This window comes from Ictidomys tridecemlineatus, chromosome 13 (assembly GCF_052094955.1).
Source record: "Ictidomys tridecemlineatus isolate mIctTri1 chromosome 13, mIctTri1.hap1, whole genome shotgun sequence".
NCBI lineage: Eukaryota > Metazoa > Chordata > Mammalia > Rodentia > Sciuridae > Ictidomys > Ictidomys tridecemlineatus.
In genome coordinates, this window is record NC_135489.1 from 8,453,409 (window position 1) to 8,472,499 (window position 19,091).

General features: G+C 35.0%; 1 protein-coding gene across 3 annotated transcripts in view; it reads left to right on the forward strand.

Moving 5' to 3' along the window:
* Window positions 1-2,935: 2,935 nt before the first annotated feature.
* The window catches only part of Tmx3 (thioredoxin related transmembrane protein 3), a 38,021-nt gene continuing 21,865 nt past the window's right edge, over window positions 2,936-19,091 (forward strand). For 2 of the 3 annotated variants that reach the window (XR_013429487.1, XM_005340231.4), the window contains exons 1-6: window positions 2,936-3,209; window positions 4,059-4,113; window positions 7,132-7,171; window positions 8,691-8,814; window positions 16,309-16,354; window positions 17,626-17,706. Coding sequence is in view for 1 of the 3 variants with exons in the window: in XM_005340231.4 (XP_005340288.1) it covers window positions 3,155-3,209; window positions 4,059-4,113; window positions 7,132-7,171; window positions 8,691-8,814; window positions 16,309-16,354; window positions 17,626-17,706 (401 nt within the window). In the remaining 2 variants the exon portion in view is untranslated. Of the gene's footprint in view, window positions 3,210-4,058; window positions 4,114-7,131; window positions 7,172-8,690; window positions 8,815-9,771; window positions 10,121-12,349; window positions 12,502-16,308; window positions 16,355-17,625; window positions 17,707-19,091 lie in introns of those variants that run through there. The other variant, XM_040272194.2, reaches the window with a different exon arrangement.

The window sequence follows — 19,091 nt, forward strand, 5'->3', positions numbered from 1 at the left end:
CATTTTATTTATTATTCTGTTTTAAACTGTTCTTGTTAGAGTGTACACACTGAAAAGTACACAAACACTAAGAGTCTGATGCATTTCCACAAACCCAGATTGAGAAACAACATTTACCTGTAATCCTTGAATTTCAGTGCTATTGTTCCACTAGTTTTGAGTTTATGAAAATAAAATCATGCCAGTTGTTGTGGCGCACCTCTGTAATCCAAGAGGCTCAGGAGGCTGAGGCAGGAGGAACATAAGTTCAAAACCAGCTTCATCAAAAGTGAGGCACTAAGCTACTCAGTGAGACCCTGTCTCCAAATAAAATACGAAATAGGGGTGAGGATGTGGCTCAGTGGTCAAGTGCCCCTGAGTTCAATCCCTTGGACCCAAAACAAATAGATAAAAATAAAAAATAAAATCATAATAAAATGGCTTTCCTTGCTTGACATTTATTGTATGCATAGTTGTAAGTTCCCTATACAAAAGCTCATTTGTTCTTATAGCTATAGGAGAACAACACAATTTATCCATCTTACTATTGGACATTTTGGTTGTTAGTCTTTCACAGAAACAATTCTATTATAGATATCCTCATACACACCTTTTGGTGAAGATGTAAGTCTTAGCCTACTTCTGTTACTACATCAAAATAATTCAGATCGGGTGACTTACAAATAATTAAAAATAATATTTCTCAGTGCTGGAGGCTGAGAAGTATTATTAAGGTGTCGGCAGACTGGGTGTCTTCTCTGCTTTCAAGGTGGCACTTTCTTGCTGTGTGTTCAGATGGCAGAAGTTAGAAGCAGAAAAGGGACTAGAATGCTCCTTTTAACCTTTTTGATAAGGACACTACCCCCATTCATGAAGGTTCCACTATCACGAATTTATTACCCCTGTTGGTCCCCATCTCTTATTATTACATAAGCAATAAAAATTCAACATATAAATTTTGATATTTAGACCATAGCAATGTGCATGTGAAATATAAAAAAGCATATGTATGCATCCATTGTTCATCTGAAAGTCTTTTTCAGAAAAAAACACTTGTCACAATTATAAAAACTTTTAAATATTAAAGGTATTCATCACTACTTGAGACAGATGAGTAAGTACTAAGAACTTACTTAGTATAAGTTTTACCATATGGAAAGGTAATATATTTTCTGCACAAGAATACTAAAGTTTGTTTTGATCATTATCAGATTAATGCAATTTTTTTTTACCATTTTCAGATTCTCTAGGTTAGTAATGTGCAATGAAAATATAACACAAGTCACATATGTAATTTCATGTTTTTTATTAGTCAAATTGAAAAATATGTAAAGTTGAAATCAATACAATGTTTTATTAACTCAATAGATGAAAACCCAACATTTTACATTTATAACACATTTCATTACAGACTCTAAAATTTCAAAATACTAATTCTTGATTAGTATTTAGATTTCATAAAATTTACAGTAGAAAATAATATTTAAGGTGCTGGGCACACATCTATTATCTCAGAAACTGAGAAGCTGAGGCAGGAGCATTACAAATTGCAGGCCAGCCTGGGCAACTTAGTCAATTCCTAATTCAAAAAAGTAAAACAAAATGGGCTGGGGATATGGCTCAGTGGTAGACAACTTGCCTAGTATGGGCAAGGCCTGGAGTTCAATTCCCAATAATGAGGGAGGAGGAAGTAGATTCACATACCCTAGTTGTTCCAACCACAAAATTATTTCCAATAACTAAATTGTGTCAGTTTACAAGTTTACTAAAATTAAATACTTGGTTACTTGCCACACTAGCCACATTTAAGATAGTTAAAATAGGAATACCATTGGAAGGCATAGGTATAGCTCCAGTGGGTTTTACTGTTTTGAACAGCTTGAATTAAGTTTCAAGAGAAAATATTTTCTTTTACAGGCTGTAGCAGTGAATTTTGAAATAGATGAGAACACACACACACACACACACACACACACACACACACACACACCTCAGTTTCTCCAGAGATGTCAAATCTTACACTATATATCTAGGTATTTTATCACCTTGTAGAACACTTTCATCACCTCAATAGTCACCTTACTTTCTTCGTAATATATATCTATGCATATATACATATTTGAGTTTGTGAGAGGCTGCACTGAATACCATGCTGTATACAATAAGGGGTGAAACTGGATGCTTGTTCTCAGATGCGTGTAACTTATAAACTTCTTGTAATACTGTCCAAGGAGGTTTGTCTGTTTTAATTATGAACGTAGAGTGAATCAGTTGACATCCTAATCTCTTTCTGCTGTTCTCTTAAGTTGCAAGAATTTCAAGGATACTTTGATACTGTTTGTACTCTAAAAATTTCATTTAAATAATATGTAGTGACAGGTGCAGAAACTGTTATCGTTCTTATATATCATGCATGTATGGGGGAAAAAACTGATAGCAATATAAATAATATTCTATACTAAGTACCTTACTTATTCCCTCAGTCAGGAACAGTAAAAAAAATCATCTAAAACAAACAAACAAAAAATCTTAAGCTCAACTTCAGTTTTCCAGGATGCCATGGAAACAAATTTTAAAGAGGGGTTCCTTTAGTTGGTCAACTGAAGGAGCTTGCGACTCTATGAGCCCCCGTTTTGCAAACAACGTTTAAGATGTTTCAAAGACATCTTAAAAACACACGGCCGGATGCACAGCTCGGCAACCCACAGATTTCCACTTTCCACGCACGCAAGGCTAACGCACGATTTCCCACGAATTTTGTCCAAGACCAAAAGCGCAGGTGCGCTCACTGTAGAAAATAAAAAGATCCAATAAATTCAACTTTGACGGACAACCCTGGCGTCCACCCCCCAGCGTGCCGCCGCCGGCACCGTCTGCTCAGGGAGCGCCCCCCAGCCCGGTTCCCACGCTTTCGTAAACTGCCGCAGGGCAAATTAACCCGGAGAATGCCACTGCGCTTGCGCCGTGGAATGCGCATGCGTCGCAGTGCCGCGCATGCTCCGAGAGCTCGGAGAGCTCGGAGGGTAACGGAGCTGAAGCGCCCCGCCCCCCGTGTGAGTGCGGAGCTTCTCTTCCGCACCGCGTCGGCTCGTTTTTTTTTTTTCCCCCGGGCAGACGACCGGTCGTTACCTGCGTTGTCTTCTCTCCCCTGCACGCTGAGCTGCCGCAGCCCACCATGGCGATCGTGGCGGGCCTGGGGAGCCGGGCGGCGCTGGGTCTCTGCGCCACAGGTAACAAGCGCACTGAGGCCAGGCGCGCGGCCAGGCTGGGCCTGGCGGGCCGGGGTCGCCGCGGGGCCGACACTGCGGCTGTCTCCAGGGGCTGGAGACTGGGCGCGGGGTGTTGGGAAGACGCGGCGGCTGCTCCTTGGCTTTCTGCCGCAGGGGCAGCGCTGACTCGGTTGGTGGGCGATGGGAATGCCGGCCGGGGTTCCTGCAGACCTTGCCTGGGCCCGAGGGTCTGCCTGGTCACCTTCCAGGGTGTTTACCACCGCGGCCCGATCGCCAGGATGGTGCGCTGTGAGGCGTGACTTGACGGTGTTGGTGAGCCCTTCCCAGGGCGCCCTGGCTCTGGTGGCTCCATGATTCGGCCACCATTAGAACCTGCCGTGTGCCAGCTTCCATTCTGTGGGCAATGAGTATCAGAGGGGTAGCTCGGCTTTGGCTTCTTCTCTCTCTCCTTTTTTTAAAAATAGTATTTTCAGTAACATTTTGGAGTTTTTAATGAAGAGAAGTGATTGCTTGCAAAAAAGAAAAAAAAAATAAGAGAAGCGAGTTTTGTCTACATCCAGAAGGTAGTGAAAAAAAAAAACATACGTGGAAAATGGCACCATGTCATAGGTGGATTAGCCTACATAGCATTTGCTAGTGGCAGGATGATGGCACGCAGAGTAAATGCTTGTTAAATGGATGTAATTCATTTGCATCACTGTAATTCTTCTGCATCACTCAATCCTTGGAATGAATCATTGATCCATGGTAGACCATAACAAAGAATCAAAATATTTTATAGGTGACTAAACATATGGTAAGAGGCAAATGATAAATCATTGAATTTTGTCTTCTCTTTTTGTTTTGCAGTTATTTTGCTCGATATGGCTTTTTGTAAAAGTGTTGTACAAGATTTAGATGACTCGTGAGTATATATATATTTAAACTGTTATTTTAACTTTAAAAACTTGAGCTTTTATCTAAATAGTTGCATGTGAATCTTTTCTTTTAATGATAGGGGCAGTAATGACCAGTGTTTATATGTTGCTACTTTTTTTTTCAGGAATTGTTCTAAATACTATATATGTACCCCAAATATTTTTACTAATAGTTAAAAGATCAGAAAACTGGCAAACATCATTTTACCTTGTATTTATTTCTTTGTGCTCTAAATCATATAGAGTGGGTACTGGAATTTACTTTCTCCTTTTGGGGGGAGGGGTGTACTGGAGATTGAACTCAGGGGCACTGGACCACATCCCCAGCCTTATTTTTTATTCTATTTAGAGACAGGGTCTCACTGAGTTGCTTAGATCCTCGCTTTTGTTTAGGCTGGCTTTGAACTCACAATTCTGCTGCTTCAGCCACCTGAGCCTGGAGGTACAGGCATGCAACCACCATGCTTAGTGTATATTTTCGTAGTATCAGCCTTAATCACAAGGCCTTGCTTATAGTGGGTGAGCTGTCTAGCTCCAAATAAAAATTCTATGTGTGATTTGGCTTGAGTGAAGGTGACAACAATGCCTTTCCTGCCAAGCCACAGGGGGAAGGTGCCTTCCCCACACCAAATTTAGTTGCACAGTTTATTGTAGTCTCTGGAGGGTCTTGTAATCAAGGACTCAGACCTCCTGGGCCAACCATGTTCATATGTATATGTGTGCTCCTAGCCCAGTTCTGTGTGGAGACCTCTTTATTTGGAGCTTCATCTGAGGCATTTCTCAGACACTTATGCCAAGACCTCCTCATCAATAGTCACTCATAAAGAGGCAGAATCCTTTTGTTCAGCTCTTCTCAGCAGCGAGATGAATTTCCCTGTCTGCTGCATCAACCTGATTCTCTGTTAGTGCTCTTTCATGTATTAAAATGGTACATTGAGGAGCTGGCACCTCTTTTATGTCTCTTGGCTCACATTGTGAAAGTAAGTGAATAAAGGCTTGATTATTACTTCCAGTCTAGCTGATTGTCCTGATTTACCTTCTGAAAACCTGATTGCATGACAGAATCAGTGTGGTGTTCAGGCTGATCAGTTGAGCACAATGTTGTTACAGAAGAGCAAAACCTAAGATCCTATGTGTACCAGGCATGCTGATGGATCTTGGGAGTATTTGCAGATTGCTTATAGAAACTTTCTGGTGCTGAGGAAAACAATTAGGTACAAAGAAGTAACCTTATTGAATTTAGTGATACCCAATGGGGTGTGTCATTACAGTTTTCAGCTTATCCTGGCAGTGCTGACTGCCTGAGGAGGAAGGAGAAGTTGTGCTCCTGCTGATCATTCCATTAGCTGTGTAGATGCTTACTGGAAAGGCCCGTACACTGGGGAACATTTCCAAGGGCATAACATGCTTATGAGATAAATGTGGAAACTGGTTCCTCACAGTAGAGTAAGCACATGTGCCATCAGTTGTTTCCTGGATCCGTAAGACAGGGGCCATGAAGATTCTGGTAAGATTCTGGACCAAGCATGGAATGCCATTATTTTGAGAAGGCACCAAAACAGCATTGAAAAGGTATTCCACTTGTCTCACCATGATCAAAGCTAAAAGTACTTCCCCAGGCACAGATTCCTCAAGCTCATGGGTGAGGGTATTCTTACCAAATAGAGAACACTGGACCCCTTATTCCATTAATCGTGCTCTGGATCCCAACTGGAATTGATGCTTCTCTGGATTTGCCTTAGCCATCCACATGCGTTCCACTGGCTTGAGCCACACTGTCTAGACCCTAACATGACCACATTTGCTTCTTGTTCACATTCTCTCAAGATTACTGATCTGATGGTTCAGCCTATACATTGGTGGGACAGATCTTGGGCATACAGTGCACTCTCTATGCTCCAGATCACTCCAATTCATAGGGATGGTTGAACATTTTAATGGACAGCTGATGACAATGTACAACTTTACCCCCGCCTGCCTCGACTACACATTTACTGAGTTATTTCAATGCAATATCAATTGGGTACTTTTCTCAAACATTAAAACTGAGCCATCAGGAAATGATGGGAATCCTCCTAGAATCCAACCTCTCAGATTAAAAACAACAGATTAAAAACCGCCAGTTTGTAAACAGGATTTTTCCAAGCATAGCAAACTTAGGCTTTGCTATATTAACTTTTCTCTAGAGGTATAAAATGTAATAAAAGGGTGAAGAACTTAGGTATACAGTGTCATCCCTTGGTATCCATGGGGATAGGTTCTACAACTCCTTGTAGATACGAAAATCTGGATGCTTAGGGACCTTATATAAGTGGTACGGTGCTCTGTGCACATTCACCTGTATAGTTTATGTCATCTAAATTATTTATAGTATTTAATATAAATGTCATATAAGTAGTTATTATTTTCTGTTGTCTAGGGCATAATTTCAAGAGAAGAAAACCTTGCAAGCAACACTCTGTCAGATGATCAAAACTGTCTGAAACAATTTGAGCTTGCTATAGCAAGAACTCAGGGGTACTCAACTACTATTCTGGCATTAGGGTTCTCTCTTCCATCAGACAAACTGTTCTGTAGACTTAAAGAGTGTAAAAAAAAAAAAAAAGAAAAGAAAAGAAAGAAAGAAAATTAAAGCAAGAAAACCTGTGCATGTTCATTACAGAATTGGAGAGGCAGTTTTCTATCCTGCGTCCCACCAAGTATTTTCAGGTCTTAGTGATCCACAGATGAGGAAAACCAATTACATTTGTATTTCTCCCAGAAAAACCTTAGTTCCACTTTTTTTTGTTGTTGTTGCATTCTTTATTCCTCTTCTTTGAGTGGTTCTTTTTAAAAATTCAAAGGATAGAATAAGATGTGGAGGTCACTGAGGAAAAATTTTACCCACATTTATTGAAAGAATTTGTTTCATGTTTCTATATTTATCAATTTATTATCCCTACCCTTATGATATATTTGTAAAGTGAACACAAACATAAAAATCAGAGATCTGCTTTTGTTTTTAGGTTTAAAGAAAATCGAAAAGATGACATTTGGCTTATAGATGTGAGTATGTAAATTTTATGTTAATTACCTGCCCCTACCATTTTAAAGACTCTTTTTTATTCTCTTTCACCCAAAGAAGTACTAACTAATAAGTTAGTACTTATGTATCTTCTTAATTTGTTTTTGCAGATAGTATTGTTTTTTCTGTTAAAATGAACCTTAGAGCTTTAAGGTTTAAGGGACTTATTTTATTGAAATTTTGGGGGTGAGAGTATTAAGATGGGAAGCTAGTACCCTATCTTATAATGCGGTAAATTTATAGATTATGTCTTTAGGAGATTATGATATGATTTTATTACAGAATGCACTCATTTCTTCTTGTTTTCCAAGATATTGAATATATTAATATCATTTAGTCACAGTCATACTTTCATCCTTTTTGTTTTTTTGGATTCTGGGGATTAAACTCAGGGGTACTCAACTACTGAGCCACATCCCCAGCCCTATTTTGTATTTTATTTCGAGACAGGGTCTCACTGAGTTGCTTAGTGCCTTGCTTTTGCTGGGGCTGATTTTGAACTTGGAATTCTGCCTCAGTCTCCTGAGCTGCTGGGATTACAGGTGTACGCCACCATGCTCAGCCGTACTTTGATCTTAATAGTGAACAAAATTAAAATTTAGCATCCTTTTCTCACTTTCTAGTTTGGAATAAATTTTAACCTTGTGACATTGAAGATTTGTTTTAACATTGCCTCAGCAAAAGTAGAGTAGCTGCAAAAGAAATGAAATAAAGATGGTAGAGTTGGGGATTATTGAAGCTATGTGATGGGATATGAGAGTCCACTGTTCAGTTTTTTCTCCTTTTGTATATTTTAACATTCCCATGGTAAAAATTTAAAAAGAAATATTACTTCATGAAAATGCAATAAGCACTTTGTTAGCTTGGGTTCTAAGTATTACCCCCACCATTTGCTGACTCTGGTCTGTGATTTTAGTTTTATCAGTCAGATTTGTCACTACTGCTACTACTGCTGTGTGACACAGGGAAGGTTTCTTAAGGCTTCTAAGCTTTGAATTCCAATGCTAAGCCAATTGTCTTAATAGTCTCCTGTATCTTGCCAGTAGATAAAATAAACTCAGCAAAGGCACTCACTTTGTTGGGATTTTTGTAATAAAAATAGATTGTTTATCATTAACATTTGGATGTGCACATTTTATGACATATGCATTTTTATTTACTGGTTTCTTTTTTTTTTTTTTTTGAAGAACATAGATACATTCACTTGGAAACAAAGACATTTTATTAAAATTCATATATCTGTTTTAAATAGGTATCAATAATCTATTAAAATGAACTTAAGTTAGTATTATATTTGAGGTATGACTTAGGAGTTAGCCTATCTAGATTTCTGTGTGTCTTTTATATTTTGCTACATAACCAATTAGGAAATATATTTAAACATTTAGTTCCAAATAGATTATTAGCAATTATTTAATCAAAGAGATTCTTTAAATATTAAGATTGATAGTTACAGTAGTACAACATTTTTAGTGATTTTTTTTCCCCCCCTCTGGGTAGTTTTATGCACCATGGTGTGGCCATTGTAAAAAACTGGAACCAATTTGGAATGAAGTTGGCCTTGAGATGAAAAGCATTGGTTCTCCAGTTAAAGTTGGAAAGATGGATGCTACTTCCTATTCTAGTAAGTCTTGATGTAGTTTATTATTTTACTTTTCTCATATAAAGAAAATGTTTTAATTATATGCAGCAGTATTCAAGGTGGAAGAAAACATAATTTTCTGCTCTTGTAAAATTATCTTAGTTTAAGACTCTACTTTATAAATTAAATGAATTAGCCATTGAGTATTTACTATACAACCTGTGATAGTCTTAGGCCTAACATAAATGTACAAGCCATTGTGTATTCGTATTTGAACCCAACTTAGGTACTTAGTTTACATGAGGCAACTATAGAAAGTTGAATGTTTCATTGTTGATATAAGTTAAGTGAATGATAGTTTATTGTCTGAGTAGATAGATGGTATGATAGAGAAGTACATAAGAACTTAAAGATGAATTAGGATAAATATGAGAATCAGGAAGGTATTCATGCTGAAAAGAATATAAGAACAAAAATCAGAACTGAAAATGAGTTTAATGAGTATGTACACAAAATAAAATGAAGCAGAACAGATCTGTCCTCCTGTTTGTTTTGTAAATAGAATTATTGGAACATGGCTACACTTGTTTATTTACAGTTGTTTAGACAGTGTTGATGCACCAGTGTCAAAATTCAGTAGATGACGAAAACTACATGTTCCCCCAAACCTAAAATATTTATTATCTAATCCATTATAGAAAAAAGTGCTCTCTTAAAGGATTTAGGCAAAGAAAAAATTGAGTTTAGAGAAGTATGAATTATCATGAAAATTTAAAAAGAGCATGACTCTAGAAGTAAGCCTGGCTTTGCCTGCTACTACTTCCATATTGGTACATAATTAATTGTAATGCAGCTTTTATTGGTTATTCTGAAGCTTGAATGATGTTGTGTTTGCAAAATCCATTGTATGTTATAAATATATATTTCCTTTTCTTTTAGCTGAAAAAGAAAGTTGAACTGTGTAATATGTATTTCTTTGTAGGAAATCAACTGCACATTTTGGATCATACCTATGTTTTAATTTCAAGTTTCTCATGTTCTACTTTTGTGGTTTTGGGAAAATACTTAAAATACTTAGTTTCCATGTCTGTAAGGAACAGTGATATTTTCAGGGTTGTGAAGATTTTATTACTGTTTTATGTTCAGAACCCCCTATTGCAATAGCATATATACAGTGGTAAAGGATGATTTCAGATTGTTAGAACCTCCCACGGCAGAATGTTTTGCATTTTATTAGTTGTCCTTAAGGAAGTTATACACATTTTTGAGAAGACAAATTATTTGATAGAATTTTTTTGGCAGCAACTTGTAAATGAAAAAGAAGAGCAGGTGGAGACAAGAAAATCACGTGAGTGAATTTTTTTATGTGTCCTGGTGTGGGTCACTAGGAGCTTAGGCCGGGGTAGAAGCAGTAAAGTGAAGAAGGAATTCTTATATCATGTTCAAGGCTGAAGTAGCAGATGAGATAGTTTGACAGTGCTTCATTATATTCACTCACCTGTAATACTACTGTCATGTGGAAAAGAATGAAAAGTTTGATATTGTGTGCATTTTCAACCTCAGTTGAATTGGAGCCATTGCTTCATTCATGTTTCTGACTCGAGGAACTAGAGTTCATTTGCGTGCTTAGAGCTGGAGTTACTGATCACACATCAGTTTTTGCAACTTTGAAATAAGACAGGACATTGTCAAAGGGAGAAAATAATATTCTTGAGTTGCTATTTCTTGAAATAAACTTTTAAATAAACTTTTAACTTCATGTGTAACTACTGAAGGAATCCCTTTATAAGGCATTCGTAGTTACACATGAAATAGGTTCTTATGTCTTTTTTTTTATTGATTGTTCAAAACATTACAGAGCTCATGATATATCATCTTTCATACATTTGACTCAATTAGGTTTTGAACTTATGTCTTGATTAGAAATGTATACATAGATCATAGGTGCAGTCCTTCATTAGTTCACTCAATTATTATTTCTTAACTACTGTTTATAAACCACCAAGTCTCCAGAGATTAAAGAAAGACTCAAACACATCCTGCCTGTTTTGGAAATGCTTATAATACAGCCTTATAGAGGTAGAAAGATAAACAAAGCAGTAAGTGTAAAAAAGTCATAAAAACTGTAAATTCTTATGATCACTTGAATCATTGAGTGGAGTAATAATGTATAAAGCAAAGTGGAAATATAAAAAAATAGTCATTGAAAAAGTAGTTCATATAAGTTAGTAAAAATTTTTATGGTAAACTGGTCAGGTGATGTTTCAGTGATAGTTAACAATTTACATTGTCACAATTCATTATAATATCTAATTCATCAATGTACTATTTATTAAGTGTTTCTGTGTGCCATTATTACATTGGAACTCTGATTAGGGGCAAAATAGATATTCAAGGGCTGGGTATGTAGCTCAATGTTATAGCACTTGCCTAGTATGCAAAAGGTCCTAGTTTTCATCCCTAGCACTACACACACACACAAAAAAAAAAAAAAAAAAAAAAAAGCCCATGCATTTCTCCTGAGTAACTTAGAGAAGTATTTTAAATGCTGTGATTAAAAATCAGTATTTTTTTCTGCATCTTCAGAATATAATGTGTATATAAGTCAAGAGTATCCACACACAAACACACTGTATACATATATATACTATATGTTGTTTTTGAATTTTAATTTTAAAATGGGACTGGGACTTTTTTTGTTTTTCATAAACCAGAGATTTGGTTTTTGCCTATAATTTCATGATTGTTGCAGATTTTATTCCTTATGTCTTGATTAGAAATCATCTTAACATCATATTACATGTTATATTGGATTAATGGGGAGGAAAAACCACTATAGAGATTGCTTTGAAGGAAATATACATACAACACATTATCTCACACAAGCCACCTAGCTTTGGGAAAAAGGAAAAGAGGAACTGATATACACTGAGGCCACTATCTGCCAGGTTTTGGGATAGGTGTTTTTTTATATACCACCCTACCTTGCACCTCAACCTACATAATGATGTGTTCTTGTGAATACTTGTGGCTCCTTGAATAATTGAAACATGGTTTATTCAAAAAAGTCATTCCTTTGTAAGAAAGTTACTGAGTCACTTTCATTAAATACCACGTATTTGGGGCAAGACAGGAACATTCTAGGTGTTGGTGATTTGTTAGTGAGCAAAATGAACAAAAATTTCTACTCTTGTAGAGCTTGCATTTTTATGGAGAGAGACAAAAACAATCAATATAAACATGAGTGAATATTCAGTATTTCATGTTAGTCATGGATGCTTTTCCCTGCTGTAGACAGAAAGAAATTTTGTCTTCCTAGTATTTAAAAAAAGTTGATAAATATTCAGAACCACTGTGGAGACATTACAAATACATTTTTGGCTTATAATTTCCAATGTTTCTTTAAATACTCTAAGGCAGTTCAAATTTAGGCATTTTGGTGGAATTTAGAGTTAAATAGACAAAGAAATTGAATCTGTTGGGATTATTCTGTCTTAACTATAGAATGTTAATGATTTGGCTATTTTACTAATACCTCTTCCATCCGCACAACCCACTTCTGTTTCTCGGCCTATAGTCTGTAGACTTATGACATGCATTAGGATGACGTGGGAATTCATTGTCAGTTCAGGATCCTGAGGCCTACACCACTGTACCAAATGGAAATCTTTCAGATTTGGTCAAGAAAGTATATTTTGAACATGTACTTCAAGTGATTTTGCTGCACACGTAAGTTGAAGAACCACAAAGAAGACTATTAATTTGATTAATAGATAGTTACAGGACTTTGTTTCAGAGTGAGGTAGGATTATTTAAAGTGATCATGTGCAGCAAAAGTCTCTAAGATTCTTTGATGATATCTTATTTCTTATTCATCTCTTTGTAGTGGTTGAAAGCAAATGCCATCAAACTCAATCCAACATATCTGTTCGTAGAACTTTTGAAGTGGAGAAATTTGAACTGTATGTTTATTCAGTTCTCTGTGTTTAGATTTGTACCAGAAACTTCTTGATGCATGGTTTTGTTTTTGTTTTGTTTTCTTTTTTTGGTACTAGGGGTTGAACCCAAGGATGCTTTACTATTAAGCTATAACCCCAGTCCTCTTTACTTTTTATTTTTGAGACAGAGTCTTTCTAAGTTGCTGAGGGTCTCCCTAAGTTGCTGAAGCTGGATTCAGACTTGTGATCCACCTGCTTCAGCCTCCCTAGTTGCTGGGATCCCAGGTGTATACTACTATGTTAATCCCTTCATGCACAGAAACTAATATCAAATTTAATTAAAAAAGCTGTATGTGATCACTGTAAATTCAGATACATATTTTAGCCTTTCTTTTTTGTATGTATTCCTTCAAGAATAAATATTGCAAGTTTCTCATTCAGTAGTTAAATTGTGATATTGTGTGCCCTGTAGTGGGATGCTGATTTTATTGTGGAACCAATGGAATTATGTGTAGTCTCTAGATATGGTTGTATGAAAAAGATCATAGTTTACCTCTCTTGATGCCTAAACATGCAGTGGTGTTTGAACAATAAAATTCTTATTCTGACTTCATGTTTACAGATTATATTTACAAATTAATTTTACTTTCTAGATTGTAAGCTCTGTTTGATCAGTGATTACATTTCAAGTTTTCTAACCTTGTATTATCAGCATTTGGGGCCAGATAATTCTGGGGTCTTTTTTGGGGGGGAGGGGTACAGAGGTTCTGTGCATTGTAGGAATTTTTTTTTTTTTAGCATTGTTTCTTGCCTCTACCCACTAGATACTGGTATACCACCTCCTCACTGCCCACTCCCATCACCACATTGTGTCAATGAAAAATGTCTCCATTTGATTGACAATCACTATTGTCTTTTATGTCCTTTTCATGTTGGATATATAGTGATACTTAGAGAGTACTAAGACAGATAGTATTTTTCAGCTGAAATAGAGATTGAGAGTTTGAGGCTAACTCCTCACTACGTTCCCCCACCTCCAGTTTATAGGTTAAGTAGCATGGTAACTAAGTGGCATGAGAATAATTATACATACCAGAATTTGAGATAGAATTATGCCCAGAATTCAAGATTACCATGATTCATATCTTTACCTGTCTCTGCCATCAAATTATTATAATTTCAAGAAGCCAGAAATAAAAGATTGCTTCATTTTTAATTTCATTTTAGAAATATTTAAAAATATTTAAAATTATACAACTTCAGAGGAAGTTATTCATTTTATAAGAAGGATCTTCTGTTTCTAAAGAAATCAATATTATTATTCTTTAATATAACATGTAGAGAATGAAAACTTAGACCGAGTCTCAATTGCAACCTTGCTTCCTAATTTGTTGTTTTCAAACAAGTTACCACATTTTCAAAAGTTTTCTTTAATTTGAATTTGCAGTATTTTTTCCCTCCAAACAAAAATGTTTCAAAGTTCAGTGGAAGGATATTAAAACCTGTTAAAATTTGTACATATTAGTATTTTAGTATTATTTACACGTTGATGTATCAGCAGATAGTTACTCATCTCCTTACTTTAGTGAGGTCAAGAACAAGAGTAGGAAGGAAATGGCTCTAACATTTAAGGATCATTTATGTGCCAGACTCTGTGTTAGACACTTTTCTACATATTTTCACATTTAAAAATTCTACCTGTAGTCCTGAAAGGTGAGTTGTATCTTAAGAAGTAGTATCTTCTGAAGCAGAATCAGAGAAGTTGAATCATCCAGCATTGCACTCGATAATAAATGGAGCAGAATCTTAACCTGGGTCATTATACGTCTGCAACCTAGCCTTTGCTTGTGTGCTTTTTATTATATTGTCATTCCCCTCTAGGGGAAGCTAAGGACAGTCATTGTCAACTGAAATTCTATCAGACGTGAAGATCAAGGAGGCAAGGGGCTTTTAGGATAGGTGATATAAAAACTTCTAGATATGAAAACTGAGGTCAAAGAGATTGATAGAGTTCAGTGTGGAGCAAGGATTTTTGCTCTGAAACCTTTAAAGAGATTCACCTCATGCTGTGAGATACCATCACTATATTTATCAGTGTGTACTTTGTTTTCTTTATTGGATTTGTACATAAATAACTTAAAACAATTTGTGTGGATTGATTAATTAGTAGGATATAACTCCCTCCTCCAATCAGTTATATTCTCATGTTTTGGCAGATTTTAATCAATTTTTAGGTGAAGATGATATAGGCTTATATTTATTTGCCTCTGTAATTTGGGAAGGACAGGGTTTACTCATGTAATCTCTCCCAAATCAGTGTTTTTGCCGTCTGGGTAGTCACAATCATATTTAGTTAGAATACACTTTACAGAATTAAGTTTTAAGTTAGAGATGGGCACAAATTGTGTAGTTGCTCAAAGTTCACGTGGATATTCAGAGACAGGACCTCCAAAACTTGAATTTTCATTAGCTTTGCTGTTTATGGTACCTCTTATGAACATAGGTGTTGTTCATTGTCCAGACTGTTATGGTCACCTTCCTCCGTGTGCCTCGGGAAGAACTCTAAGGTGATAAGGGAAGACAGAGAGATTGGGGTGTTATTTTGCTACAAATTTTCCTTGTTATTCTGAATTGGTGACATATAATAAGAAACTGGACATGAAGTGAGTGTTAACTGGAGCTCAGTGCTGAGAGCCATGGCCGAGCAGTTTCCTTCTCCCCAACTGCAGTACACATATACTTGCATATACTGGAAATAGAGGAGATGACCAAGGGAGAAGTTTGGGGTAAACATGGTACACTCTGCACAAATACTAGTATAGCTTTGCAAATGTTTTATATTGTATAATGTCCACTGAGAATATTTATTCTCTCCTGTTGCTCTGAGTATAGTATTAATTTGATGAATGTTTTTTATACTTCTGAAAGTCCTAATTCTCTATTGGCATTTACTTGGTTGTGTTTTTATTTCTTCTTTTGTCTCAAAAGATGCCATTGGAGCAAATCCTTCTCATTTTAATTACTTCTGAGGATTTCAGAATAATCATTTGAGTTTATTGGAATTATTCTAGGTTATTACAGAAGCAGAAACTTACAAAATATAAACTTGTGTTTCAATCATATATTTACTGCAGTTAATTACAATTAGTGGTTTTAAATTAAATGTAGTAAACAATAAAGGAAGAGATGGGTCTTTTTTTTTTTTCCCTAGAAAAATGAGTTAGATCTAGGAAGAAATGCTTGTCCTGGAAATAAAGTCAAAAGAAAAGTACCTGAGTACTTTAAAATATTAATAACAATAATAACCAGAATGTCTTTTAGAATGATTACTCTGGAGATAAATTTTGAACTATTCTTTTGGCATTTTTTATTTTATCAGAATATTTATTTCCTGCCATGGATTGGATTGTTAAGTAATTGATTTCAATGAGAATGTCATGTTTTTTATTTTTCTTTGTGAGTTTCTTTTTAGCAATCAATTGCAACATATCTGCAAGGGCTTATATAAATATATCTATATTTTTTTAAGTAAAAGACTCATTGTTATCTAGTTTCTTAAATAAAATATTTAGAATTATTTATTCTTTTTCTTATTAAGGCCTTGCTTCAGAGTTTGGAGTTCGAGGTTATCCAACAATTAAGCTGTAAGTTAAGTGTTGTATGTTTATATGTGTATTTTTTATTAGTTCACTCTGCTTACGTTTTAGTACGTTCATTTCTAGTAAAATTTCACTGGTGGATTGAGGATTGGGTTCAGCTGCCTTTTTTTAAAGATAAAATTTGTATTCAAAGGAGAGGAATGCTCTTCATTTTTAAGTCAATACATTGTTTATGGCTGATTCAATAAGTGTGTTTTGAGTGCTTACTGTGTGACATGTCCTGGGCAAGACATGATATACAGTCATAAATTATGAAATGTCTCTTATTCTTGAGATGCTCAAGTATGTATTCTGCTTTCTCTCTGTAAATCCTGTCTCCTAACAGATTTAATGATTGTATGATCAAATTTACTTCATTAGGGATAAAAGACATGAAGGGAATTAAAATTGATGGTCATTAAGTTTAATTTGTAGGTAATTGATCAAGTCTAACAGAGTGTACAAATTGGAAGAAATGGTGTGATAATTCTAAAGAACTTTTATTTAATTTCTCAGGATATTCATTGCCCTTATGTTGGTAATGTGGATAGGTGAGAAATTGTTTTAAAAGTTATTTTTACAATGAAAGTTTTTTTTCAGTATTTTAAAATCTCAAATATCAAAATTTGAGTAACTTAAATTCATTATATATTTGGTATTATGTTGATTTCTTTCTTTCACCTTTTCAAAATGTTTGCTAAGCCTCTTTTACTTTTTGAGTTTAATTTTCCTTTCTTTTGTGTTTAATTATAGGTGTTCTGTTATACTTCCTAATTTTCTTTTTGGTAATTTCTGTTAATTAGACACACATCAGCAGGCTTTTGAAGAATTATCTAAATTTTTAGAAAAGTAAATGTATGTAATTTTTATGGTAGATATTAGAGCATATGTTAAATAACTATGATATTTGTTGTTTAAATTTGAATGGCTTTACTAAAATACTCTTAATTTCCTCCTTTTGACAGATAAGATAGAATCATAGTGCTTTGAAGCTCTTGACCATGAATATGTAGATTACTCACTTTTCAAAAGGCATAGGCTCAGTGTAATACAGAGTCAAATATTTTGTATAATTTATTAGAAAACAGCCTTTTCCTATATATTTTGAGTTGCTGATCCTCTGAAGCCAGTTGCCTGCTATATTTTACATAACTATACTACTTGTAAAAGTCTTCTGCAATTACTATTTCATGTACTTTAAGTTTATGCAATAATAGTTATTAACATTAACTATTAAAATTTAAAATAATTCATGTCCTTTTATTTTTTTACTTAAGATTAAAGGGGAACTTGGCATATAATTACAGAGGACCACGTACAAAAGATGATATTATTGAATTTGCTCACAGAGTATCTGGGTAAGTTCTTATCAGGAAAAACCTGTATTTAACACTAACATTTGAAAATTAGATATATCATAATAAACCACTTAAAATGCACATATTTTAGGGACTTAAATAAGAAGTATTTGTTTCCTGATTTATTTATGGAAGGTAGTTATGTAGCTTAAGCAAAGAGATATTTTAAAGACATAGTGTTTTGTATTACATATTTGTTAATCTCACATTTAAATTCCTTTGTGTATAGAAGAAATTTTCTAAAGTGAATTTTAATATATTTTCAAACTTTGCATTACTTACCAGGCAGTCCTCCCTCATTCATGGGTGGTACATCCCAGAACCCCCAGCAAATTCTTGAAACTGTACGTAGTACCACACCCTGTATATGCTGTGCTTTTTCTAACATATCCTTACATGTGATAAAATTTAATTTATAAAATAAGCACAGCAAAAGATTAAATCAAACAGCGATTCTAGAAATATACTGTAATGATGGTTATGTGAATGTGGTCTCTTTTCTTCTTTTTCTCAATATCTTATTCTACTTTTACCTTTTCACTTAAAGCAAATTCTATAAGGCTTATCTCTGGTATCCAAATTTCCAGCATCACTACTCTTGCACATTGAAGCCATTATCAAGTAAATTAAGAATTATTTGAACATAATCACTGTGGTACTTTCACAGTCCATCTGACAATGAAAAGGGCCGCTAAGTGACTAATATGCAAATAGTCTATACAGCATCCACATGCTGGAAAAAGGGATAACTCACACCCTTGACAGGTTGAAGTGGGATGGTGTGAGATTTCACCACACTAATTAGAATGGTGCACAACTCAAAATTGTTTATGCTGAAATTTTCTTACAACCTAATTATTGATTTGAAATTGATATTTTTTAAAAAAAATCTATCTTGCTTAGGAATAATAATTTAATGTGATTATCTATGGTTGTAATTATTTAATGTGATTATGTGGAACCTCTTGAAGAGAACATTTATCAAGCTAGGTTAATAAACATTGACTTTAAAGCATTTGAGCTTGACTGGATATATTGATATTCTAATAACTTTATTAGAATAAGATTGATTTTATTATGATATTTTATTATGATACTGTCTCAAATTATTTGAGAAAATTCACAAAATTTGAATATTTTTGTAGAAGTTTAGGATGCTTTCTGGTGTATTTATTGATTGATTGCATGTTTTATTTCCTTTCTTTGCTTTGTAAATAAATTTTGAAATAACTTTTATATGAAGGGAATGTTTTGAGGAATGGGCTTTACTCCCCCATGACTTATTAGTCTACAGGTTTTGACGGTTTTTAATGCTTTTGGTTTAAGCTTAAGAATGGCTTCTGATGTAACTTGGGTTGACTTTATTGCAACTGAAATTTCAGGAG